The sequence below is a fragment of the Pelophylax lessonae genome (genome assembly GCF_965119305.1).
Source record: "Pelophylax lessonae genome assembly, chromosome: 13".
NCBI classification, from domain to species: Eukaryota; Metazoa; Chordata; class Amphibia; order Anura; family Ranidae; genus Pelophylax; species Pelophylax lessonae.
The window spans coordinates 180,495,539-180,518,884 of record NC_138780.1 but is presented as its reverse complement, the minus strand read 5'-3'; the positions used below and the strand labels follow the sequence as shown (position 1 = coordinate 180,518,884).

Here is a 23,346-nt window from a genome sequence, read left to right as displayed (position 1 = left end):
CTGGAAGACCCATTGTGAGTGGGATAGATTCTGTCACTTCCAGGATCGGGAAATATATAGACCACTTCTTGCAACCCTTGGTCCAAGAAACCCCAGCTTACCTAAAAGACACCACGCAGTGCATCCAAGAAATAAGACAATTAAATATTGAAGGAGATGTACTACTCGTGACTGCTGACGTGGCGTCTTTATACACAATCATCCCACACGAGATGGGATATGAGGCGGTAAGCACTTTCTTGGACACCAATCAAGATATATCAGTGGCACATAAAGAGTTTATTTTAAACCTTTTAACCTTTGGCATGGAACATAACTACTTTTATTACGATCAAAGGTTTTATCTCCAACGTACCGGAGTTGCGATGGGGGCCAAATTTGCCCCCAGTGTGGCGAATCTCTTTATGGCTCTGTGGGAGGATCGAAATATCTTTTCCCACAGAGCCAAGGAACTAGTGTTTTGGAGACGCTACATTGATGATGCAATTTTTATCTGGAAAGGGAGTAACCAATCATTGAAAGTTTTTATGGACCAGCTAAACTGCAATAGCTGGGGAATCAGATTTTCTTACGAATCCAGCCCCACAGCGGTTAACTTTTTAGATCTAGTAATTTTAAGACATGGCGCAGGTTTTATTACAAAAACATATTTTAAACCGACCGACAAAAACGGTTTTATCACCATGGACAGTTGCCACCACCCGAAGTGGCTCAGATCGGTCCCTAAGGGACAATTCAAGCGAATTAGACGCAACTGCACAAATGAGTCGGATTTTAAAGAACAAGCCAACGTTTTAAAACAAAGATTTTTAGAAAAAGGTTACATGCCACAGATACTTGACCAAGAAATTGAGTTGATAGGTCAACAAACACAAGAAGATCTCGTCTTGACCAAAACGACTGATCAAACTTCCCAGCCTAAATTCGAATATGCCTTTGTCACACAATTTTCCCAAAACTACAGATGGCTCAATCATGTCTTCAAAAAACACTGGAGTATTTTACAAGGAGACAAAGTATTAGGGCCTTCTCTCCCTGAGAAACCAGATATCATCTATAGAAAAGCGAGGAATTTGAAAAACCTCATTGCAAATAATCCTATTGAAAAACCGTTAGTACCAAAATTCTTTCCAGATATGAAAGGCTATTTTCCATGCAAAAATTGCCAAATCTGCAAAGGAGCAAAGACTATACGTACTAACAAGTTCTCATCTACCGCCACTGGAAAAGAGTATAAGATTAAGGAGTTCATCACCTGCCATACGAAGGGGGTGATTTATCTCCTCCAATGTAGTTGCGGGCAACAATACATTGGGAGAACTATACGCACTGCCAGCATTCGAATAGGGGAACACCTCTCCAACATAAGAAAAGGGTTCACTGGACACAGTGTATCTGTACACTTTTCAAAATGTCACCATAAAAATCCCAAGAATTTACGAATTATAGTGATTGAAAAATATGTACCCCATTGGAGAGGGAGTAACCTGAAGAGATCCATTTCAAGAAGGGAAACCTTCTGGATCTACGAAATGAAGTGCTTTAGACCTTGGGGACACAACGTGGAATGGGACATCAATGCCCATATTAATAACAATTAACTCCTTGTTCAGTCTCAATACACTGATTTAAGACATTTTAATATTTTACACATTTTATTATGATTTTAATAATTCAAATATTGTACATTTAAAATTTTAAAAAAAAAATTTAATATTTTATTATCAGCAAATAAATGTTAGTCATATATATTTAATATTAATTTTAATTATGTTAAATAGTTTTTAAACTGTATTATGTAATATTATGTTTTTAGACATACATCATTTATTTTGCATTTATATGGACCGTGATTGGTCCAATATTCACATTCCCCACACTTCCGATTTTGTTTCATGCATAGGTTTTATGGTGGCACAGGAAGTGGGAGGATTGTACATTTCCGGTGTCCCTTTTATACTGCATGCGCATATTAAAAGCCCACATATAGATATACACCTTGATTATCGTTCCAATAAGTATCGAGTACCGAAGGAAAGAAATGATTGGGTTTCAATGGATAATCAGCTCATTTTCGTTATGAGTGAGCACTTCCGCACATGCACTGCGGACACCGGAAGTGGTCATACTCCTGAGCTTCAAGAGGACGGAGGTGGCGGCGCGCACGTCCCTCCTATCTCAGCAGAAGCCTGTTTGGAAGAAACGTCGTTAGAGAGGAGGCGTGTCGCGCCGCCACGAACGTCCAACACCGCTCGGTCTGCAGCCGAGTCAGGTGTATCGTTTCTGTACTGCCGCAAATGTTTCCATCCCTAATGTAAGTGCAACACTTTATTTTGAATAAATTTACCTCGGGGATATTACACTATGGTCCGTTTATTTTCTATCACCATAATGCTCATCTTGGAGAGCTAATAGGAGGACGGATTCTTAGTGAAAGTGAAACACAGCTGCCAGTTACAGATACAGTGAAGAGGCATTGTCTGCTCCATATTCTCTGTGCTGATTCCATCTGCCATTTGGTAAGAGGCTAATCCTGCACCATATCACAGGGTGGATTAATTGATTATTTTCTTCTCCCCAACACTATCATCAGAGTTTTCTCTGCCTTCCTAATTCATTCATCTGGTAAGAAGGATAGTGTGGTGGTGGCGGGATCTTCAATCACAGAGCACTGGCAACTTACTTTACCTTTTCAACATTTTGGTGAAGAGTTTTTGTGGACTTTTGAATTCACATCACTATATGAGTTTTTGTATTTAATAAGTCAAGGATCACAACGTTTCATCACTTGTCACTTTTGATTTCTTTTGGACATTTGATTTATTTTATTTACTCACTTGGAATATCACCATATTTAAGATTGTTATTTATCACTGTGTTGATATATTCATTCATTCATTCATTGTTAGCGCACCTATTTTACACACAATTTTCACTAAGGCACAGTTCAGGTTGCAGCTATCATTTATATCAGCGCACCCCTATTTTACACCAATTTTAATCCTTGTTCTCTGCACCGCTGTCATCATGTACCACTCCACAATAGCAAGTGAGAATTATCATTTTCTAGTAGTAGTAGTAGATTTGAGCATAACAAAAAAGTTTTTTTTAATTTGCATAAGATTATTATTTTTCATTTTTGTAATGAGAGGCCATTACTTTTTGCATGAAAAGGGGTGAGTTTTTTGTTAAAGCAGAACTTTACCCATAACAACTTTTAACTCTTTAACAAGGAACATACATTCCACATTAATAATTATGCTACCAAAATTAGTGTGTGCTGTAAATTGCCTCCTGTGTTGTTCCTGTTTCTTCTTGCCGGAGGCTGCCATCTTGCTGAAGCTCTGAACAGCAGTAAATCTTTAGGCTGTCAGCAGAGCGGCCTCTAGTGGCTCTGATTTTTAGCACAGTTCCAAAAAATGCCCAAAATGAGCATGTGCAGAACAGAGTGAAGCAAGGTATTACTGCATTTTAAACAGTATAGGCACTAACAGTATTTTTAATGTTTTACATAGCTATACCTGAAAAAGGTAGCCAGCCTGAAGTAATCTAGCAGGACTCAATTTTCTGGCTAAAGTTCCACCTTAGGAGGGACAAATGAATCCAAGTTAAGTATCTGCATAGGGTGTATTACACCCCTATGAGGCTTCATATGATGTGCTCAACCCAAGATCCACAGTGTCCTCGATATTGCACTCATCTGGGTTCCTACCTACACGTTTTGGGACTGTCCGGGTATTGCAAAATTCTGGTCAGATGTTTTTAAATTGACTAATTTTAGTAAAACTTATCAAGTGTGTTAACTGAAGAACAGGTCACAGCCCTACAAATATGGGAAACAGATGGCTGATGCTGAAAAGCCCATTAAGCACTAACCAATATAGTGCTTTGGCGGGAAAATAAAGAGAATCCCTGTCCTTGACCAAAGGCTTTAATAAGTTGCTGAATTCACCTGGAGATAGTGGAATGTGAAGTGCCGCCTGGTGGGAGCTTCAGGAATGACAACCTGTTAGACAGACCAATAGGGCTATAGCTGAGAGACAGACTCTCAAACAGCTGGCTCTCTTTAACATAGATTTGGAAACCCTGGTTGTTTGTCCTTTATTGTTTTTATTACCTGGTGGCAATTGTAGGCTGCATTCTGTGTCAACCATGTAAAAATGTCCCCTTATTCCTGTCTTTGTGCAAATCATTTATAAATAAAGAATATATTTAAAAAAAAAAAAACAGTTTGTTCTTCACCCAACCAACAGAGGTAAAATCACCTTAGGATGTTTTAGAGCAGGACAGAATATGACAGAACAAGGAGGAAACCAACTTGGGAAGAGAATAGGTCTTGGACCTCAGGACAACCTTGTCTCTGTGCAGCAGAATAAGGGGTTCTTTTTAGGACAAGGCCACAAAGAAGTTATGGCACAGAGGTAAGCAAACTTACAAGTAAGGGTAGACAGAGGTATATACCAGGTGGAAAGGAAGGTTTCTGAAGGACAAAAGAAACCAGGTGAGATCCCACAGTGTCATTAGGGGATGTACATGGGAAATACATGAGTGATAACTGGTATAAAGGTCTTCACTAAGGAAAAGAAACAAAAAGGGACACAATTTGACCCTTGATAACACCTGTGTCCAGACATTGATTCAGACAAGACTAGGGAGAGACAGAGCTTGCCCAAAAGAGTACTTCCTGGAATGGAATGTCCTTGTTTTGCACCTTAAAAAATAGGCATTTCAGGTGTGATAGTACACTTTGTATGAACCAATTTCCTAGGTTTAGCATAGGCCCTTATTTTTCAGGACCTCAAAAAGTTAGATCGTTAAGGCCAGCGACTAAAAAACAGGGTACTAAATTTGTTTTTGGAACAGAAAATCTGGACAATTAGGGGAGCCCATAGAGTGTCTGCCAAGGGTTGGACAAAGTCTGTGTACTACATCTGCCTGAGCCAGTTCAGTTTAATTAGAATCACCGGAATACCCTCCTTCTCGATCCTGCAGGTATAAAAAAAAGTTTCAGAGAATGAAAGATCAGGATCAACTTATCCCACAGCATCCACTGCAAAGGCTAGAGAATCTCTAGGCCTAGAGACAAGCCTGCTCAGTTTTTTGTTAAACCTGGAAGCAAGTAGGTCCATGTCTGGCATCTTAACCCCCTGCCCCCACCCATAGCAGAGGTCTGGAAACACCTCAGGGTGAAGAGACTATTCTCTGGGGGTCCAGATGATGACAACTGAAGAAGTAAATCCGTTAATCTTCTATGCTTGGGAGGAGCACAGTGGACAGGACTGGACTGTGAAGTTCCACCTAAGCAAGAATCTTGTCTTACAGAACCCTGGTTGGATGACCCTACAGTTGAGAGGTCAAACGATCAAAGCATAACTGAATCGCTCTGAGCTCCAGAACATTTATCGAGCATGATCTTTCTCCTGAGACCAAGACCCTAGCACCAAGTTAGTATCAAGAACTCCTCCCAACAGGCTGGCAAAGATCATGAGAGCCTTCCAAACTCTTGGAAGGAATGATACTCCGACTCCAGTCCTAAACTCTAGATCCCCCAGGTCCGGGCAAGTCTGATTTTGTGGGTCAGGCGTATGCAATGGGCAGAGACTGAGCCTGCTTGTCCCTTACTGTCAGTGTGTTAGTATGTTAAGCTACAAATTAGCATTTGAAACTGCTTTGGAAATGATCCAAAATTCTCATGCAAAAAAGTGGAGGGTTGGTTGGCTCCTGGAGTGCAGAGTCTGGAGATTGACCAGGAGAAGGAAAAAAAACTTGGACAGGGACATATCCAGCATCAGGCCCAGATACTCCAAGTGTTGAAACAGTTCCAGTCTGTGCTGAGAGTTCTCTCAGAAGTTGGTTCTCCAGATATCGAACTATGAGGATGCCCTGAGAGGGAAGCAGAGCAAGAACAGGGATTAGTACCATGGTGAAGACCTGAGCTGCAGGGGACAGACCAAAAATTGAAAATGCTGTGTGTTCACAGCAAACTGCAGGTAGCATTGATGCACCAGGAGGATGGGGACATGCAAGTGGCCATCCTTGATGTTCACAAAGGCACAAGATCACCCAGATGAAAGGAAGCAATGTCTGACTTAGTAGATTCCATGCAGGAGTTGGTACCCAATAGAAAGTGTGGAGAACCTTTAGATCCAGTATTGTGATAACGCTACCAGGGAATTGTGAACAGGTTTGATTAGAAAACCTGAAGATGTTCTCCTCTGGAACAATAGCTATGACCCCTTAAGAGGTGAACGGTGCCAGAGAGTGGTGGTCCGCCAAACATGTCAGAAATGTAATGTTGACAACATGAAGCAGGGCGGGGTAGGGTTTAAAATTTTAGTGTAATGCCCCCAGATACCATATTCTGGACCAAGAGCAAAAAGTGTCCTGGGTCCAAGCAGCCTTAAAGGCCAACAGCCTACCCCTTCACTCTGAAAATGGGGGCGCCACCTCAATGTAAGGAGGACTCAATTGCAGGTTTGGAGTATTTGAGAGTGCAACATTTGCGCTGGAACCAAGCTCCAGGCTTGGCTCTGGTACCTACCGAGGTAGAAATGAAAGGTACTTTTCCCAGCCTCAGAGGTAGGGGGTTGCTAAGGTTTGGCAAACTTGCTGTGGCAAAAGGGTGCTCTTGTCAATAGAGTTGCCCTTGGTAAAGTTGTCTAGGGATACGCCAAGAGGCATTCTCCACAGAAGTGTTATGCAGTCCAACATTCGAGCCAAAGCATGTGTACAGATAGGAGACCTCAACTGGATGTTGGGCTTATATCATCCACAAGCCGAGCAACATAGGAGTGATGGAGGAATGAAGAATCAGATAGGACAGATTCAGAATCCCTAGATTTATCCTTGGATCAGATGCCCAGGATTTGGCAGCCTTGAAAGGCTGCAGGGCATGGAAGAAGGAGTCTTTAAAACTGGGACAAATGTCAAAGGCACAGTCAGACAGACGGCTAAAACCACTATGGGAAGGGCCCTCTTCGCAAGCAAAGGAGGAGGGAGAGGAGTAAACAACAGAGCACAGAATGGTAAATTTGGTGATGCAGACAGAGATTGCTCCAGGACAAGACAAGTGCAATCTGTGTCAATAAGAGCCAAAATGTTACCTTTAAGCCAAAATGTTACCTTTAAGCGTAGGTGTTCTGTCCACATACTGAACCCCCCCCCCCCCCCATGTACTCACTAATCCAGAAGAATAACATCTACTTACCATCCTTTGCTGAGTGAGCAGATGCAACTGTAGGAAAATCAGAGACAGATCTGGAGGAAAGGGTGAAGTGGTATGCTTTTGAGTTTTCCAATAATTCTGCAAAACTGCAGATAAATCCTCCATGCAGAAGAGGGGACCAGGCCTGAGAAAGCTAAGATGATTTCTAGGACTGCATGGACTGCAGCAGGCATCAGTGAGTTGTGTTATCAGAGTCATAACCCTTATTAACAACGCAAACCAACCAAAACAGAGGATCATAAACTGGAAAGGCCCACAGGGCTGCTACCGTTGCACTCATGATCCACCATACTAACAGTAAAGAAGTGAGATAGTACCAGCAAGGGTTACTCACGAACCAGATGCAGAATAGGAGGGATTAATGGTTGACTGTAGCAAGGAAACTGAAGGCCGCTCCAAGGCCACCATACAGACAATATGTGCAAGTAAGATAGTACCAGCAAAGGTTATTCATGGGCCAACTGCAGAGCAGGAGAGGTAAATGGCCAAGGCACTGTAGACATCAGTAAGGAGCAAAGGGCCAAAGCCTTGTGAGAAGCCATCAGATGTTCACGACAGGAGTGGGCGAGGAAGGGGTGTGCACCCTGTAGATGCCATAAGGAGGTTTGCGACCAATTATAAAAGTGTTGTAGCCCAGCCTTTAGGGTATGTCAATTTTTTGTGTTGCCACCATTTTAGATTTGTGCACAACAGATAAAAAAGTGTCACTGCCCTTTAGAAGAGGTGTCCGCAACATATGAATGTTTCCCTGCTCACCATGTTCCTGCCAACCCTGTAGGGAAAGTCACTGGCTCTATAGTCTGGTAACCAAGGTCCCTAGAACCCTTCTGCCGTGGTGGTCTGGATGACCAACAATACAGTATTAGACAGCACCAATGCAAGACTAGGATGCACAATCAGACAATCTTTGCTGATCCGATGAGTATACCCCCTAAGGAGTCTTCAGAAATAGGGTTCAGCCAGATGGCCCTAGACCTGTAAAGTGCTCTGCGGCTGACTCAAACGCTACACACCATGGCGGAAAATTCTTGCTAGAAGAACCTTGATAAAAATAAAAAAGTAAAGAAAAGGTTTTTCTTCTCTCAGGGGAGGGAACACGTCCACTCCCCTAGGACACTAGCAAAAAACTAAAGCATGCTGAGAGTGGGAGGAGTAGTGTTAATTGTGACATCAAATTTCAATTTAGTTTTAGTTATAGTCTTTTGACTAAAATGCCATTTTAGTTTTAGTTGTATTTTAGTCTTTTGACTAAAATGCCATTTTAGTTTTAGTCAAGTTTTAGTCAACGGAGTTGTTTTAATTTTGGTCGTATTTTAGTCGACTAAAATGTAATGTGTTTAGCTACATTTTAATGCATTATTTCTTTAGAACTGCCAAACATTATATACGCCTGGAGTAAAAATCGAATAAAATGTTTATTATTTATGGTATTAGGGTTTGAACATGCACTACAGACACAGATTTAGCCGTTGTGATATAAATTCAATTTAGTTTCAGTCATAATCTTTTAACTAAAATGCCATTTTAGTTTTAGTTGTATTTTAGTCTTTTGACTAAAATGTCATTTTAGTTTTAGTCGTATTTTAGTCATCTGAATTGTTTTAGTTTTAGTTGTATTTTAGTCTAGTAAAATAGTATTAATTTAGTAGACAAAAATATTTTACAATTAACACTGGGGAGTGGCTATGCTAGGCTGTCTTAGCAGCTTTGTTTACCAGTGTCCAATCTCTTTGAAGGTAGCAACATAACCTAATGCAGCGGAAATACTTCATCCGGAGTCCCTTAATGTACGATTGAGAAAATTATTTCTTTTTTGTAATTATTTTTTATGTGAAATATAGCGCCTGAAAAGTCCCAAAACTTCTTCACAAATGGTCTTTTTAGATTTTAGAAGGGATGTGGTGTCTTGACAATTTGCCAGTCATATATATCTAAGAGTATATACTAAGAATCTGACAGCATCCCACATCCATGGTGAGAGTGCAGTTTCAGGTCAACATCTAAACAGCAACCCACCATGACCAATTAGAACTCATTGGTCAGTATTTTGTCTGCCCTGAGGTGACATCTGATAGTCTGTTACAAGGTATTCAACTTTCACTGTTCTTTGCACTTTTCAGCTCTTTTCAAATTTACACAGCGTCCAAGATCCTACAGGCTTTTTAAATGTCACTGGCGTCAGCTAGCGGAATGTGTTAGTATGTACCTAAACATAAACAAAATCTGTTGTAGCACGTGTTCCTATAATGTCAAATCCCCTTTCAAATTTGCTGCTATCGAATAAATCATGACATCATCACGTATGCCGCTGGTCGGGCGGTGTTGCAGGTATTGTGTTGGATGTAATACGCTTAATACAAGTCCTGTGAGTCTCTAAATAAACCCTTCGCTACTGGGCCATGGGGTTTTTATTCTTTCAATATGGCACCTATTGAATTGTGGAACTATTGGAGCCCTTTGAGAATGTGTTGGGAACCATTTAATGGTGTCATTTGCCAGATGTTAGACCGTTGGTTTATTCAGTTCAGGCTATATTGACCTCCTATAACAGGGATTCTCAACCAGGGTTATGTGGAACCCTAGGGTTCCTCCAGAGGTGGTAAGGGGGTTCCTTGAGCTGTGGTTGATTGACCTCCCATGCCACAGTGCCTCCATGGTTCTAGGTTCAGCGCCACATGCCAGAACAAGTGGTATGACACGATAAACATTTAGCTGTCTATGGAGTTTTGATCACCACTGTAAGGATTTAATTCTTTCTACCAACCACCAATGTAAGGGGCATGCTTCCCACTCATCCCAGATCAATCCAATTTTGCAGGGGTACCCTGAGACCTGAAAATATTGCAAGGGTTCCTCTAGGGCAGTGGCGGCTGGTGCTCCATGGGCCAGGGGGGGGCTCTAGATGGACCACACCATACCCCCCCCCCCCGGACCACACCAGCCCACACACCCGTTGCCGGCTTACTCCCCCCTCACCCCGGACATGTGGAAAGGTGGAAGCAGCAGCGGCGGCGGCTTCCCTCTCAGTCTTCTGCGTCTCCTCCCTTCTCCTCCTTGGCCAATGGCATGGCTTCTCCTTTCGGCCAATCGGGTCTCAGGACCCGCTTCCTGATTGGCCAGGAGGAGGATTCGTGTGAGAATAGCAAATATTAATTCGCTATTGTCACACAACTGGGTGGGCTCAGGGCACAGTGCTCTGCGCCCTGAGCCCACCCTTTTCTTGAAGCCTATTAGAGCCTCTGGCTTTAATCACGTGCTTAAAAACAAAATAAAAACCCATTGGAATCCACGCGCCTGGCGCCCTGCATGTAGATTAGGGGGCCAGGACGCATGGATAGGGGGGGCAGCGCCCCTGCACCCCCAATGCACCAGCCACCACTGCTCTAGGGTAAAAAGGTTGAGAAAGACGGTCCTATAACTAGAGGTCTGCTACTCTCTGGTAAGGAGTTTGCACATTTGAAGGCGGTGGAGCACTTAGCAAGGCACTAAACAAAGTAAAATAAATGTCACAGCACCAGCTTTGGATGTTTTGTGGACTATGATTTTTTGGTGACTTTTAATTGCATATTTATTCAGGCACATGAGCATTTTATTCACTTTATATGGTATATGTTATTTATTATCTATTTATTTTCACATGGTTTTAAAGCTTATGCATTTGTATTTATTTTAAAGTGGTTCTAAATACAGTTTTTTTTTTTACCTTCATGCATTTTAGGCATGAAGGTAAAAAACCTTCTGAGTGCAGCATCCCCCCCCCCCCCCCCAGTTCAATCAATTCCCTGGAAAGGAATAGGCGGGACCTTAGGTAGTTTGGACATCAACTGAACCCTTGCAGGAATTAAATCCGCACAGAGTTGTATAAAGTACTCGAGACCCATACTTGAGTAAAAGTACAAGTGCTCGATCAAAAAGTGACTTGAGTAGAAGTGGAAGTGCTCGATCAAAAAGTGACTTGAGTAGAAGTGGAAGTGCTCTATCAAAAAGTGACTTGAGTAGAAGTACTAAAGAATTCAACATTTTTTGTACTTAAAGCGGAGTTCCAGCCATTTACTCACCTGTCCAACGGTCCAGCGATGCGGCCACCGGAAGCCTCGATCCTCTCCCTCGGCGCCGGCATCACTGCTGTGGGCACCCGGCTGTTACAGTTTGCGGCTTCACAGCCGGGTACCCACTGCGCATGCGCGAGTCGCGCTGCGCGCCGTGATTGGCCGGCAATCTTCTGGGACCTCTGACGTGTCCCAGAAGATTGCAGGGAGGGAGGGGGAGAGGAGAACTTCCGCTCAGGGCGCCGCGGCGCTCCGAGCGGAAGTGGGAGCGGGTACCTGTCAAAACTAGGTACCCGCTCCCCCCCCCCAAAAAATGACATGCCAAATGTGGCATGTCGGGGGGTCAGGACTCCCTAAAGCGGAAGTTCCACTTTTGGGTGGAACTCCGCTTTAAGTATTGCAAGTAGTTTTTTTAAAAAATGTTGCTACTCAAGTACTGAAAGTAAAAGTACCAGTAGTTTTGAAAAAAAAATTGCTACTCAAGTACTGAAAGTAAAGGTACATGTACTGTGTTATGTAGTTATTAAAGAAAGAAGTCAAAAGTTTGAACATCATATTGCTTTTTATTATTTCAAATGCAGCTTTTATTTATACATACAGTAGCATTTATTTTCGTATGCGCTGATAATACACATGTTTTGAGCTTCATGAAACCTGCCATCTACTGTTCTGGCAGTGGTAATTTTTATAATTGTAACGAGTAACTATGCAGCACAAAAAAAAAAAATATCGGAGTAGAAGTATTGAAATCATCGAAAAAATGTAGTGAAGTAAAAGTGGAAGTAGGAGAAAAAAATTCTACTCTAGGAAAGTACAGATACCGCCTTTCGATACTTAAGTACAGTACTGAAGTAGTTCTACTTAGTTACTATACATCTCTGAATCCGCACAAGGAGACTCAGGATCTAAAAAACCTGAAAAGAACAAACTTTGCCCCCCTTTCTGGGTACCCCCAAAATAAACATTTTGTGGATCTCCTTGACGCTCACAAAAGAAGTCCACGGGGCCAGAAACCAGTGAAGATGTCCCCCCACCCCAATAATGTGAGGGCAGACCTTCATGCTGAAGGGGTCTTGTCTGCTGGTCCTAGCTCTAGGCTTACCAGGCCAAAGTTGTTTGGAACCTCCAAAGGAAGATTTAAATTATCTATTTCCCTTATTCCCAGAAGCACAAAATAATTTTCTATGGGCTGAGAAGGACAAGGCCCCTTCCCTTTCCTTGACTGTGGCAGGAAGGTACTCCCCCCCCCCCCCCCCCCCCCCCATGATACCCTAATGATGCCATCTAGGGAAGCCTCAAACAGGCAATCGCCTTGAAAGCAAACAACAAAGAGAAGGGCGCACCGACCTAGTGTATTACCACTAAAAGTGTTTATTAAAATTATAAGAAGAATATATATTATACTCACAAAACAGGTGTGGGTATCAGACACATTAACATAATCAACATGAGATCTCCAAGGTAGCCATGGCACTGCGTGGTGCTGGATAGCATGCAGTGAACCGCATAAGTCTGCTAGGGCTAGGCTGATGCATTTCGAGGGCGAGCCCTCTTCCTCAGAGCCAAGAAGTGCTGCTACTTTGATTTGCCTTTAAAGGGCAGATCAATGAGAGCTTTCTTAGAGGCTTGTTCTGCGGACAAGGAATCAATGCGACGGCACCGGCCCCGCTCGTCACTTCCGGGCGACGCCGCATTCCCCTGCTAAACAGCTTCTGGGCATGCCCAGAAGCTGTTTAGGAATGCGGCACCGCACCGGAAGGCGCATTCTGGGACAAGAAGACGCGGAAGAAGACACAGAAGAGGACCGCGCCGGCTTCAGCTGCCCACAAGAGAGATGGAAACGCTGTGGAAGAAATTTTATAAGTAAGTATTTCTTCTAAAAGGTAAGTGCGAACCGGGACAGATCAGAGGCTAGCCATTGTGGAATGTGCTGGCCCTGACTGTCCCGGGGGTATGTTTGTTAAAAAATGACTTCTGTGCCCGGAACTCCGCTTTAAGCCACAGCAAGTGCCTAATCACCACCGCTGAAACAGAAAATTTGGACAGCACAGAAGCTGTATCCAAAGCTGCATCACAAATAAACTGCAGCACATGTACCAACTTGTCCGCTAAATCAACATAAGCAGCGGGGACCTGCTCACTCCCCAGGCCCTGGCGCAAAAGCTTGGCCCATTCAGTTAGGGACTAGGACAACAGGGCTGAGGCAAACACTGGTCGCAATGCCGAACCAGCCACAGTAAACATGCTGCGTGCCACAGCCTCCGCTTTCCTGTCAGCCGGGTCCTTAAAGGATGGGGATTCCTCTACTGGGATAATGGTTGCTTTATTCAACCTGAAAACAGCAGGGTCCATCACTGGTGAACTAGTCCACTTTTTTTAAAGAGACTACTGAAAAGGGTAACTTACAGCAAAATGTTTGGGGACCACAAAGGGTCATTTTGGTTGTTCCCATTCCTTACAGGAAAACCTGTCAAAATAAGGCACATAAGGAAACACCTTTGGAGTACGAAGTGACTTATGCGTACCAAAGGACACAGACAGGAGGAAGAGGAGGAGCTTCAGCATCCCCACGAGGCCTCGTCGTCTCCAGTGTCTCCTAGACTAAGGGAAAATGGCCCCGTGACATCATTGAGCTGCACAAACATGGCCGTCAACCCGGAGACCAGCCAAACTCCAGACTAAGGGAAAATGGCCCGTCATATCATCGGGCTACACAAACATGGCCGCCAACCGAAAAACCAGCCAGAGTAAGGGAAAATGGCCACCATCAGCTGCAAACGCTGAGGCATGCTGCCAGGATCTTCCCTACGCCCTCTGCAATGCTGCACCTTCTGCAAAGGTACCCCCCCGAAGGTAGGACACACGTTAGGGGGGACTCCGCTGTGCACTCTGCACCGGTCTCTGCACTGGGACCCCCTTCACTATACTTACACTGCAAACGGTAGGGCATGCACCTTGGGGGTCTCCCACACTGGGATCCCTCCAGACTACCAGGGCAGGACACACACTATCCCAGGACCCTTACAGAGTGAGGATAGCGGCGGAGACCCCGGTGGTCTCCACTGCATTCTCTGCCCTGGGACCCCCACCAGACTCCAGGTCCAGACAGGGGGAAAAGGGAGTGGGGGAAGCCCAGCTCACTGAGGGATTTAAGGATGGGAGGAGGGAACCTGCAGGCAGGTCCGACCGTCCCTGGAGGTTACCCACATCCACCCCAAAAAAATACCAAAAGGGAAAGGGGGACCATACTTACCCTTTTATGTTACGGGTAACACTCCAGACAGAATCCTCACCACCGAAATAGGGGAGCTTTCGGCCAAAGGGACCGCTGCGACTCAGACCCAAGCCAGGTCGTATGCGACCCTGCGAGGCGTTTAACTCGTGGGCTAGCCTCTGTGCGTGAGGCTATGTCGTGGCTGACCTAGAGAGTAGCTGCGGTTTGCACGTACTTGCTGGCTGGCTGGGGGGGCCACTGGATCTAGATTATCCAGCCTGTCGCTCAGCCCGGCAGTTGATTGTAGATCTCCAGAGAGAAAAATCAAAAAAGACGTAAGGAAGGGGAAAAAATTGCTAGGACCAGATATCCCAGCTGGGAGCCTAGGTCCTTACTCCTGACTAGACAGATTAAAACTGATTACCTAGAGCAGAGGGGGGTTATATACCAGCTGGGGACGGCCCATGGGCGTAGCCAGGTATTTTTGTTCTGACTAGTCCTACTCCTGGAGGAGACAATATAACCCAGTAGTTATGATTTATGGAGCGCTGTGTCCGTCAATGAATGAAAGAGAAATACCTTTTCTCATCAGCAGTATATAGCAGTCTAGTGAATTCCATCAGTGTCCAGCAGAGCACTGGTTAAAGCTTGCAGGAGTTTTCATTTTCCCCTGATTGTCCAATGCGGCTGCAGGACCGCTGACCCTCTGTCTGGTAAGTGCTGATTGGCCCTGTGCTGATCACATGCACCCTCCCAGACAGGATCAAACAGCCTTTTTACACAATGCAAAGGAATAACCCTTTGGGTTCTACAGTGAGTATAACAAGCATGCTTTACTGTATATACAAACTGATTTTACTGTTGTGGGTTTAGTAACACTATCTGTTATGTTATCATTAAATTTTTTAGTCAATTGTCACATATATTTTTGTATCAATTTTTATTTATTAGCTATTTAAAGTTATTACCTTATGTTTGCATGATTTAAAGAGACGTTCATTTTTATACATTCAATTAAATCCCACCTGGTGATCATACCAGTAAGGTATTCTTTTCATAGGGTGACAACACTTACTGAATTCAGCTGCAGTGTTGTCACCCTTTTACTGCACACTTCCTAGCTGGCCAACAATGCAGTACACATTTTAAAACAGTGATGTTTATGCATTAGTGGAGTGCACACATCCGCAAGAAGCCCATACAAAGAGCCTACAGGATGTGCGCAGCACAGAGAGAGAATACAAGGACAAAGTAACAAAGAATACAATCCTGTTTTACGTAAAGAAAGCATTCTTTTGTTAAAGTTTAGTTCTGCTTTAAAGCTGTACTTTAGGCACATATAAAATAATCTCCCTGGTATCAGCCTCTTGTAGTAAACAAACAGCAGAGCTCAGACTGTGGGAGGGAGAAACAGCACAAGAAGCCAATCAACTGAGCTGCAGTGCCCATCTGCCAGCAAGGAACATGCTGATAAAAAGAGAAGAGTGACAGAGAGATTAGCTCCTTATCTGCTGTTTTTTTCCTTCACTGTCCAATCACATGCTGGGGAGGGGAGGAGACAAGAGTTGTAAGTGTTATTATAACAATTGCATTTTTGTTATAATTTGGTTATTGGCAGGGCCATCTTACCGAATGGGCACGCTGGACAGTTGGCCGGGGGGGCCCCACTTGCCCAGCGACCCAGCCAAGCGTTAGTCCCAATTCCCGTGTGCATCCCGCCACCAAACTTAGCAGGTGGCAAGTGCCTATCGGCCCTGCGCTGCTGTCAGGCCACTTGGGCCATGGAGGGGGAGTCCACAACTGCAGGAATGCCTGTCCACCTCCACGGGAACAGGCACTCACTGGACAGTTGAGTTTGACTCCCGTCTGTGTGTGTTCACCGGACCCAGCCGCCGAACTTGGAAGCTGTCATTAGCCTGGCACTGCTGTACCAATAGATATCGCCTTATCAATAATTTGCATTTTTATTCTCGTGGGTGATTGTGTAGGCAGCGCCCCAGTGCACTGCATTGCCGGAGGCCTATAATGCTCTTAAGATGGCACTGGTTATTGGTGTACTATATATCTACATTTTTTGCACGCGGCTGTTTAAATTTCATTGAAAAAGCACTGACATTTACTATTTTTATTTTGCAAGTGTTATTAAGTGTTATTAAGAAAAAAAATCAAATCTTCTCTCTTGCCAGACTGGACTGTGCTGTGTGACAGAGCTGTGTAAATCTCAGGACTGTACGAACAGAATCTTTTGGCAGGTAAAGTAGCTCCATTATCTGTGTTTCAAGTGTGTATTTATCAGTTTGCCCCAGGTTCAGCTTTACTGACTGTTGCTAAGAAAGACGGGATGCTACAGTGGTGCAATGCATTCTATTGGATGCAGTGGGAGGAACATAATTAGGGGAACAGGTGAGTGACACCATATAGGATTTTGTAATGTTTTTTAATGGATCAGAAGGGCCAAGTAAAGTGGAATACAAAGTGTGATAATCTCAGATGACGATCATAAACAGAAGAATTCATATAATCCCTTGAAAACGTCAGGACAAGAAAAAAAAAAAGGCCTGTAAAAAAAGGCCCAGATAGACAAAATGTAATCAAAAAAGAATTTCAAACACGCTGCACATTTATGCAGTGGCGACCTCTCCTTTCGTTGCCATTCAGAAACAGGTTTATTACTGGCTAGTATGGCTGATTGCTGAGGAATGTTGTATTGTTTACTTAAGGATATTTTTACAAAACTTTTACAGAGCCATTCATCCTGTGAAACGGCATGTACATTCATTCTGTGGGACTGCAGGCAAAATCAAATGTTATTGGATCATTTTATCTCAAAGTTGAATGTACAAACCAGGAGAATTCCAAATTATGGCCACTAGATGGAGCTGGTGATCATAGGAAATATATTCTTATCTACTATGATCTCCAGCTCCATATAGTGGCCAAAGTTCAGTGTTTTCCTGATTTCATGCACTTTCAAATGGCAAATAACTCAAATAAATACACTCTTTACTGAATTGCCCCTCCTTGGGGCACCTGCCTATTGGGCTGTCATTTTCTCTTACGTAGTTGCCTTGATGATGCATTAAAACTATAGGAGGTGCACTCATGTATGCAATTTAGACATCTGCTTTTATTGCCATTCAGAAACAGGTTTAATACATTGGGGTTCATTTACTAAAACTGCACTGTGCAAACTCTGGTGTCGCTCTGCAAAGAAACCAATCAGCTTCCAGGTTTTATTGTCAAAGCTTAATTGAACAAGCTGAAAGTAGAAGCTAATTTGTTTCTATGCACAGCTGCACCAGATTCTGAGTGCTCCAGTTTTAGTAAATCTCCACATTATATATGCTGGCTATTATGGCTGATCACTGGGGAATTTTGTTTTGTTCACTGAATTGCACCTCCCTGGGTTACTTTCCTCTTGCACTTTATCCTACTGTAGTTGCAATAATGGTGCAATAAAACTATAGGAGGTGTACACGTGTATCCAGCTGAGACCTCTGTTTTTATCACCATTCAGAAACAGGTTTAATTTATTCTCTATGCCAGGGGTCTTCAAACTATGGCCCTCCAGTTGTTCAGGAACTACAATTCCCATCATGCCTAGTCATGTCTGGGAATCTCAGAGTTTTAAAATGCCTCATGGGATGTGTAGTTCCACAACAGCTGGAGGGCCGTGCTTTGAGGATCCCTGCTCTATGCTGACTAATACAGCTGATTTCTGGGGCATTTTGTATCACTCACTTAGTGAATTGCCCCTCGTCTGTTGGACTATCGATTTATCTTACAGTAGTTGCACTGATGGTGCAATAAACCTGTAGGTCTGTGTGTATCCACTTAGCTTTACCCATTTATAGCTTGCAGGATTGATACACAAACAGGAGCTCTGACACTCTTATAAGAAGATAAACACTTACCTGCATTGTTCTGCAGTTACCAGTGAGGACTATCACTTACCTGCAGATCAGAAGTTATACAAGCTCGCTCTCCCTAAAGCCCCCCCCCTTTCCCAATTTAATTAAAAAAACAAAAAAAAACAAGGGGATCTAAGCCCCTCAAATTTCAGATCAGGAAAATTAATTTTATCATCACACAAGTCATGCAACACTGACCGGGAGTTTGATTCTGCTGCAAACACACAAATCCCCGCAGTTAGCAGTTTGGACACTAGGTGGCAGTCTGACTACACAGATACATCTAAGCAGAACCAAAGCCCCCTCCACGCAGTGCTGAATAGTAATTCTTCCTTCCACCCAAAACTGAACCCAGAGAAATTGAACAGCAATATGCAAATTAAAGAAGCCCAGATCCAATCAAACAACAAGAGAGCGAGATAGAACAAAATGAGAGTTGAGGGTATAAAACTTACTGGAGTTACAGTTTATCCTGATACAGTCTAGATGGGGAAAAAAATAAAATGAAAGATGAATTTGTATCCTTCAAGGTTACAGCTGCAGTCATCCAAAAACAGTGAGGTCCACCCTTCCGGGGACAGACACACGCAACAACAGTGGCCATTTTATATCTCTACCTGTTCTGAGAGGAGGGGAGCGCAGTGGGAGGGGCAAGTGTGTGTGTGTGTGGGTCAGAAGACACACGGTCCCAACGGCACCATGAATAGGATGGTGTTTGCTTTACAGAGTAATAAAATGTTTAGGAAAGGTGCGCCATAAAATGTTATCTATGGGGGACCACAGTGACGGGTACAGCTGCTATGGCTGCCATGTACCTGGTACCTCGCCGTACAGAAATATGAGAGATCTGCAATCTATAAAATGGCCACGTACAAACAGCAAACCGCACGAACACATTGCTCCAGAACCCCCAGTCACCTTCAGGGGGGGACTTTTCAAGGTTATGGAGGGATTAGGGTCTCCTGCTGCACTGCGTTTGGTCCTACAAGGCTCGGCTGTGTCCCTTCCTGACAGTCTGCTACCTCCTAATGGGAGCTCTCCGGAGGGAACATCTGAATCGTGGATGTTATGTCGCTCCCTCCACCTGTCTGAGATAATTCTCCTCACTTGGGAATAATTACAACCAAATCGTTTCATGCTGATCAGAATTCAATTTAACCATTTACATCTGAAGGGAGCCAGAGGAAAGCGGCATTGAGGGTACCTCCAGTGTAATGTGACACATGTAGGATTTCTGCACCTTCGAGAGCTCCTTCAATACAAAGCTCCTTCCTTTAGGATATCCCTATACCTTCCTATAGGATATCCCTACAGTATACCTTCCCTAGAGAACCAACAAAGACTATTTCTATCTCCAACAGTGGGCTGCCAAAGGTTTGGGGAACACGGCTATTCCTGATGGAATATTGTGGCTCTGAGCTGTTTCGTGCGATTTGGTTTGCTATGTGTCGTCAACCGCAACAGAAAAGTGGGAGCAAACAGCCTCAGAGAACCGGTGAGACCAGCAAATAGCAGGGACATGGGACTTAAAGGGCATTAAACACAAAAAGGTGGGGCAATGGGGCCTGAAACCAAAAAAAAAAAAAAGGAGCATCCATGAGATGCAAGGTCAGAATCTCTGACTTTAGGGTTGATAAGGTTAGGGTTGGGATATGGAAAGAAAGAAATGAGAGAGGTAAAAAAAAAAAGGGGAAAGGATGGGGAAAGAAGAAGGAGACAAAAATTAAAGGAACGTAGGAACAAAATAAAGAAAAAATGATGGCTCTCCAACAAAAATGTCTGTGGCTGGTTCTTCCTATAGACAACAGCATTGTGGCAGAGTGAAAAGCGACCTTGCAGCAGTCTATAGGAGACCGTTGGGTGCACACAGTTGGGTGGACAGAGAAAGTGGAGAGGTTCTGACTATCCATCCTAGGTGCAAGCTCCATATGAAGACTTGTGTTGGGTGCTGGATGGTGGCAGGACTTTTTGTACACCCCTAAAAGCTGCTCAACACGCTCTGTTCTCAAGGCTGTTTGCTGTACGGGCCGCAGGCTTCAGGCCTTTGAAGGGTAGTGAGTGCCATCTTTTGAAATAACATGACGGATGGAACAAGATTAATCAACTTAAAAAAAAAAAAAAAACACAGAGGGACAGAAGTACGGCCAGCACAAACATTGACACGACACGAAAAGCACTTGAGGCGAAAAAGACAGAGGCGACCCAACACTGTCTCCAATTTATTTCCAGCATCACCATGTCTAATAATCAAAAGGACCCAATTTTGTAAGGGCCACTATTGAGCGACCTTATGACAATTGTCCATAATGCTCTTTTAGAGAGACTACAGAGACCCTGCAGACTGTGTTGGGTGGGGAAAAGGACAAGGGTGGCAATGAAGTGAAAAACATGATAAATGGGAAGAAATTGTATTAGAAGAAGTAAGGAGATGAAGGAGTGATAAAATCAGGAATTCTCCCAACACCATTTTCTTAACGACCCCGCTCCCAAAATTCTAAACAGACAAGGCAGCAATTTTCAGCCACTGCCAAAGATTTGACAATGGCTTTAAATGTCCACCATTGTACGACTTTATCAGAAGGAGCCATTGGGTGAAATGGGGTACAGTATAGGGAGGACATCGTTTCAATTCCATTTTAGCCCTGGCAGCATTGGAAACGCTGCCAGAGCATTGTTGGATGTATGGCAGAGTGGTGGAGAAAAATGAGACAACTTCCCAGAAACCTCAGCAGTTTGTGGGTGAAGAGGAACATGCAGCAATAAAACAACAGACATTAGTGCGGCCAAAGGGAGCAAACAGAAAGACATGGATGCCCTGCCCGCCCACAGAGAGGAAGGATCATACGATACCTAAGTTAACCGTTAGCTTAACTTTCCCTCCATCCAGCTCCAGCCGCAGCGTGTCAGCTGACTCCCGAGATGTTGTGGCCACCAGTAGCCCGTAGGCTCGCTGAGACTTGAAACGGAAGGAAACATCTTCAGCTTCTGTGTGCATCACCACTGGCATGACAATCTTCATGTACATGCTGCCATCATAACTGAGGACGGAGGCCTCTGGAGAAGAAAAAAGAGACAAAGGAGATGTAAAGTTCATACTAGATCTGGATCCTTCAACAACCCAACATTTCTCTTCTGCTCCACCAACATACCAGGGATGAACAGTTACTGAACACAGCTGGACCATCTATATCAGTTGTCTCCAAACTGTGGCCAATTGCTTGCCTTTATACGGCCCTTGGGACACTATTCTTCCCACTGATACAAGGCACTATTGCTCCCTCTGACACTAACCATTGGGTATCATTCCTCCCACTGACACATATGATGGAACATAAATTCTTCCTCTGACACCATTGATAGGCCACTATTCGTTTTAGTAACATGATGGGGCACTATTCCTCCCACTGACACCAATGATGGGGCACTATTCCTCCCACTGACACCAATGATGGGACACTATTCCTCCCACTGACACCAATGATGGGACACTATTCCTCCCACTGACACCAATGATGGGATACTATTTCTCCTACTGGCACCAATGATGGGACACTATTTCTCCTACTGACACCAATGATGGGACACTATTTCTCCCACTGACACCAATGATGGGACACTATTCCTCCCACTGACACCAATGATGGGACACTATTTCTTCTACTGACACCAACAATGGGGCACTATTTCTCCCATTGACACCAACAATGGGGCACTATTCCTCCCTCTAGTACCAATGATGGGGCACTATTCCTACCACTGACACCAACGCTGGGGCACTATTTCTCCCACTTACACCAATGATCAGACACTATTAGCCCATAGGCTCGCTGAGACTTGAACATCTCCTACACAGGTTGAACTGGATGGACTGTTGTCTTTATTCAACCTCACCTACTATGTAACTATTCCTCTCACTGACACCAACAATGGGGCACTATATCTCCCACTGTCACCAATAATGGGGCACTATTACTCCCATTAATATCAATGCTGTGGCACTATTTCTCCCCCTCATAACCACATGGGTGCTGTGTAATGTTTTTATTTTCACTGACCACCAAGCCTAAAGCATTATCTACTCCCACTGGTCACAATCCGGCCCTGCTAAAGTCTGGAGGATGGTAAACTGGCCCTTTGTTTAGAAAGTTTGGAGATCCCTGATCTACAAGAACACAACATAATCAATTGATCAGACTTAACCACTTGAGGTACATCTGAGGGGTCTTGGTGTACTTCTGCTGAATATCTGAAAGCCTTACTGGCTGTAATACTATCCACCTCTCCAGTGCCCAACCAGTCCCATGTAATAATTCAATTCAAACACCAGATGTCCTCAATCTTCTGGGTTATACGATGCTGAGCTGAAGACTGAGGACATCCTGTGAGTGCAGACTGTCATGAATACTATAACAGAACGTTCTAAGCCCAACCAAGTTTACACTCTATATTCATGTGCTGGAAAAGATAGAGCACATCTTTCTCCAAGATATAACATAGCATTCATATACCACTGTATTGAACTCCAGTATAAGGTAAATAAAAGACAGGCTTCAACTCAAATCCCCGCCCATTGGTCATGCCCCTCTGACATGTTTCACCCATACTGGGCTTAATCGTAGAGGTTGAGCTTAAACCTGGCTTTCATTTACCTCACCCTGGAGATGAATACAGTGTGTGGCAGATTGTCATGGACACGCCCCCTTAGGGGGCATTACCATGGTGTCCTGATCTCACAGCGAACCAAAACAAAAAGCAGTGCTGATGGTTAAAAATACCATGATGGAGGAGGAGCATTGGGCGACAGGAGAGAGTTATGCTGAAAGGTAAAAAACACATGTTGCTATTGTTAATCTCGTTGTGAAAATACTAGATTCCAGGCTGTCTCTGGATTATGCACATTCTAATAATCATGCGTCGGGGGGGGGGGGGGGGGGGGGAGGGGTCAGA

At 43.9% G+C, this 23,346-nt stretch overlaps 1 protein-coding gene across 1 annotated transcript in view; it reads right to left on the bottom strand.

The window, feature by feature from the left end:
* The window catches only part of NRXN3 (neurexin 3), a 748,840-nt gene that overhangs the window by 436,828 nt on the left and 288,666 nt on the right, over window positions 1–23,346 (bottom strand). Inside the window, exons 10-11 of the mRNA XM_082275286.1 lie at window positions 21,250–21,453; window positions 18,855–18,881 (exon numbers count right to left, since the gene is read on the bottom strand). Of these exons, the coding sequence (XP_082131412.1) occupies window positions 18,855–18,881; window positions 21,250–21,453 (231 nt within the window). The remainder of the gene's footprint in view (window positions 1–18,854; window positions 18,882–21,249; window positions 21,454–23,346) is intronic.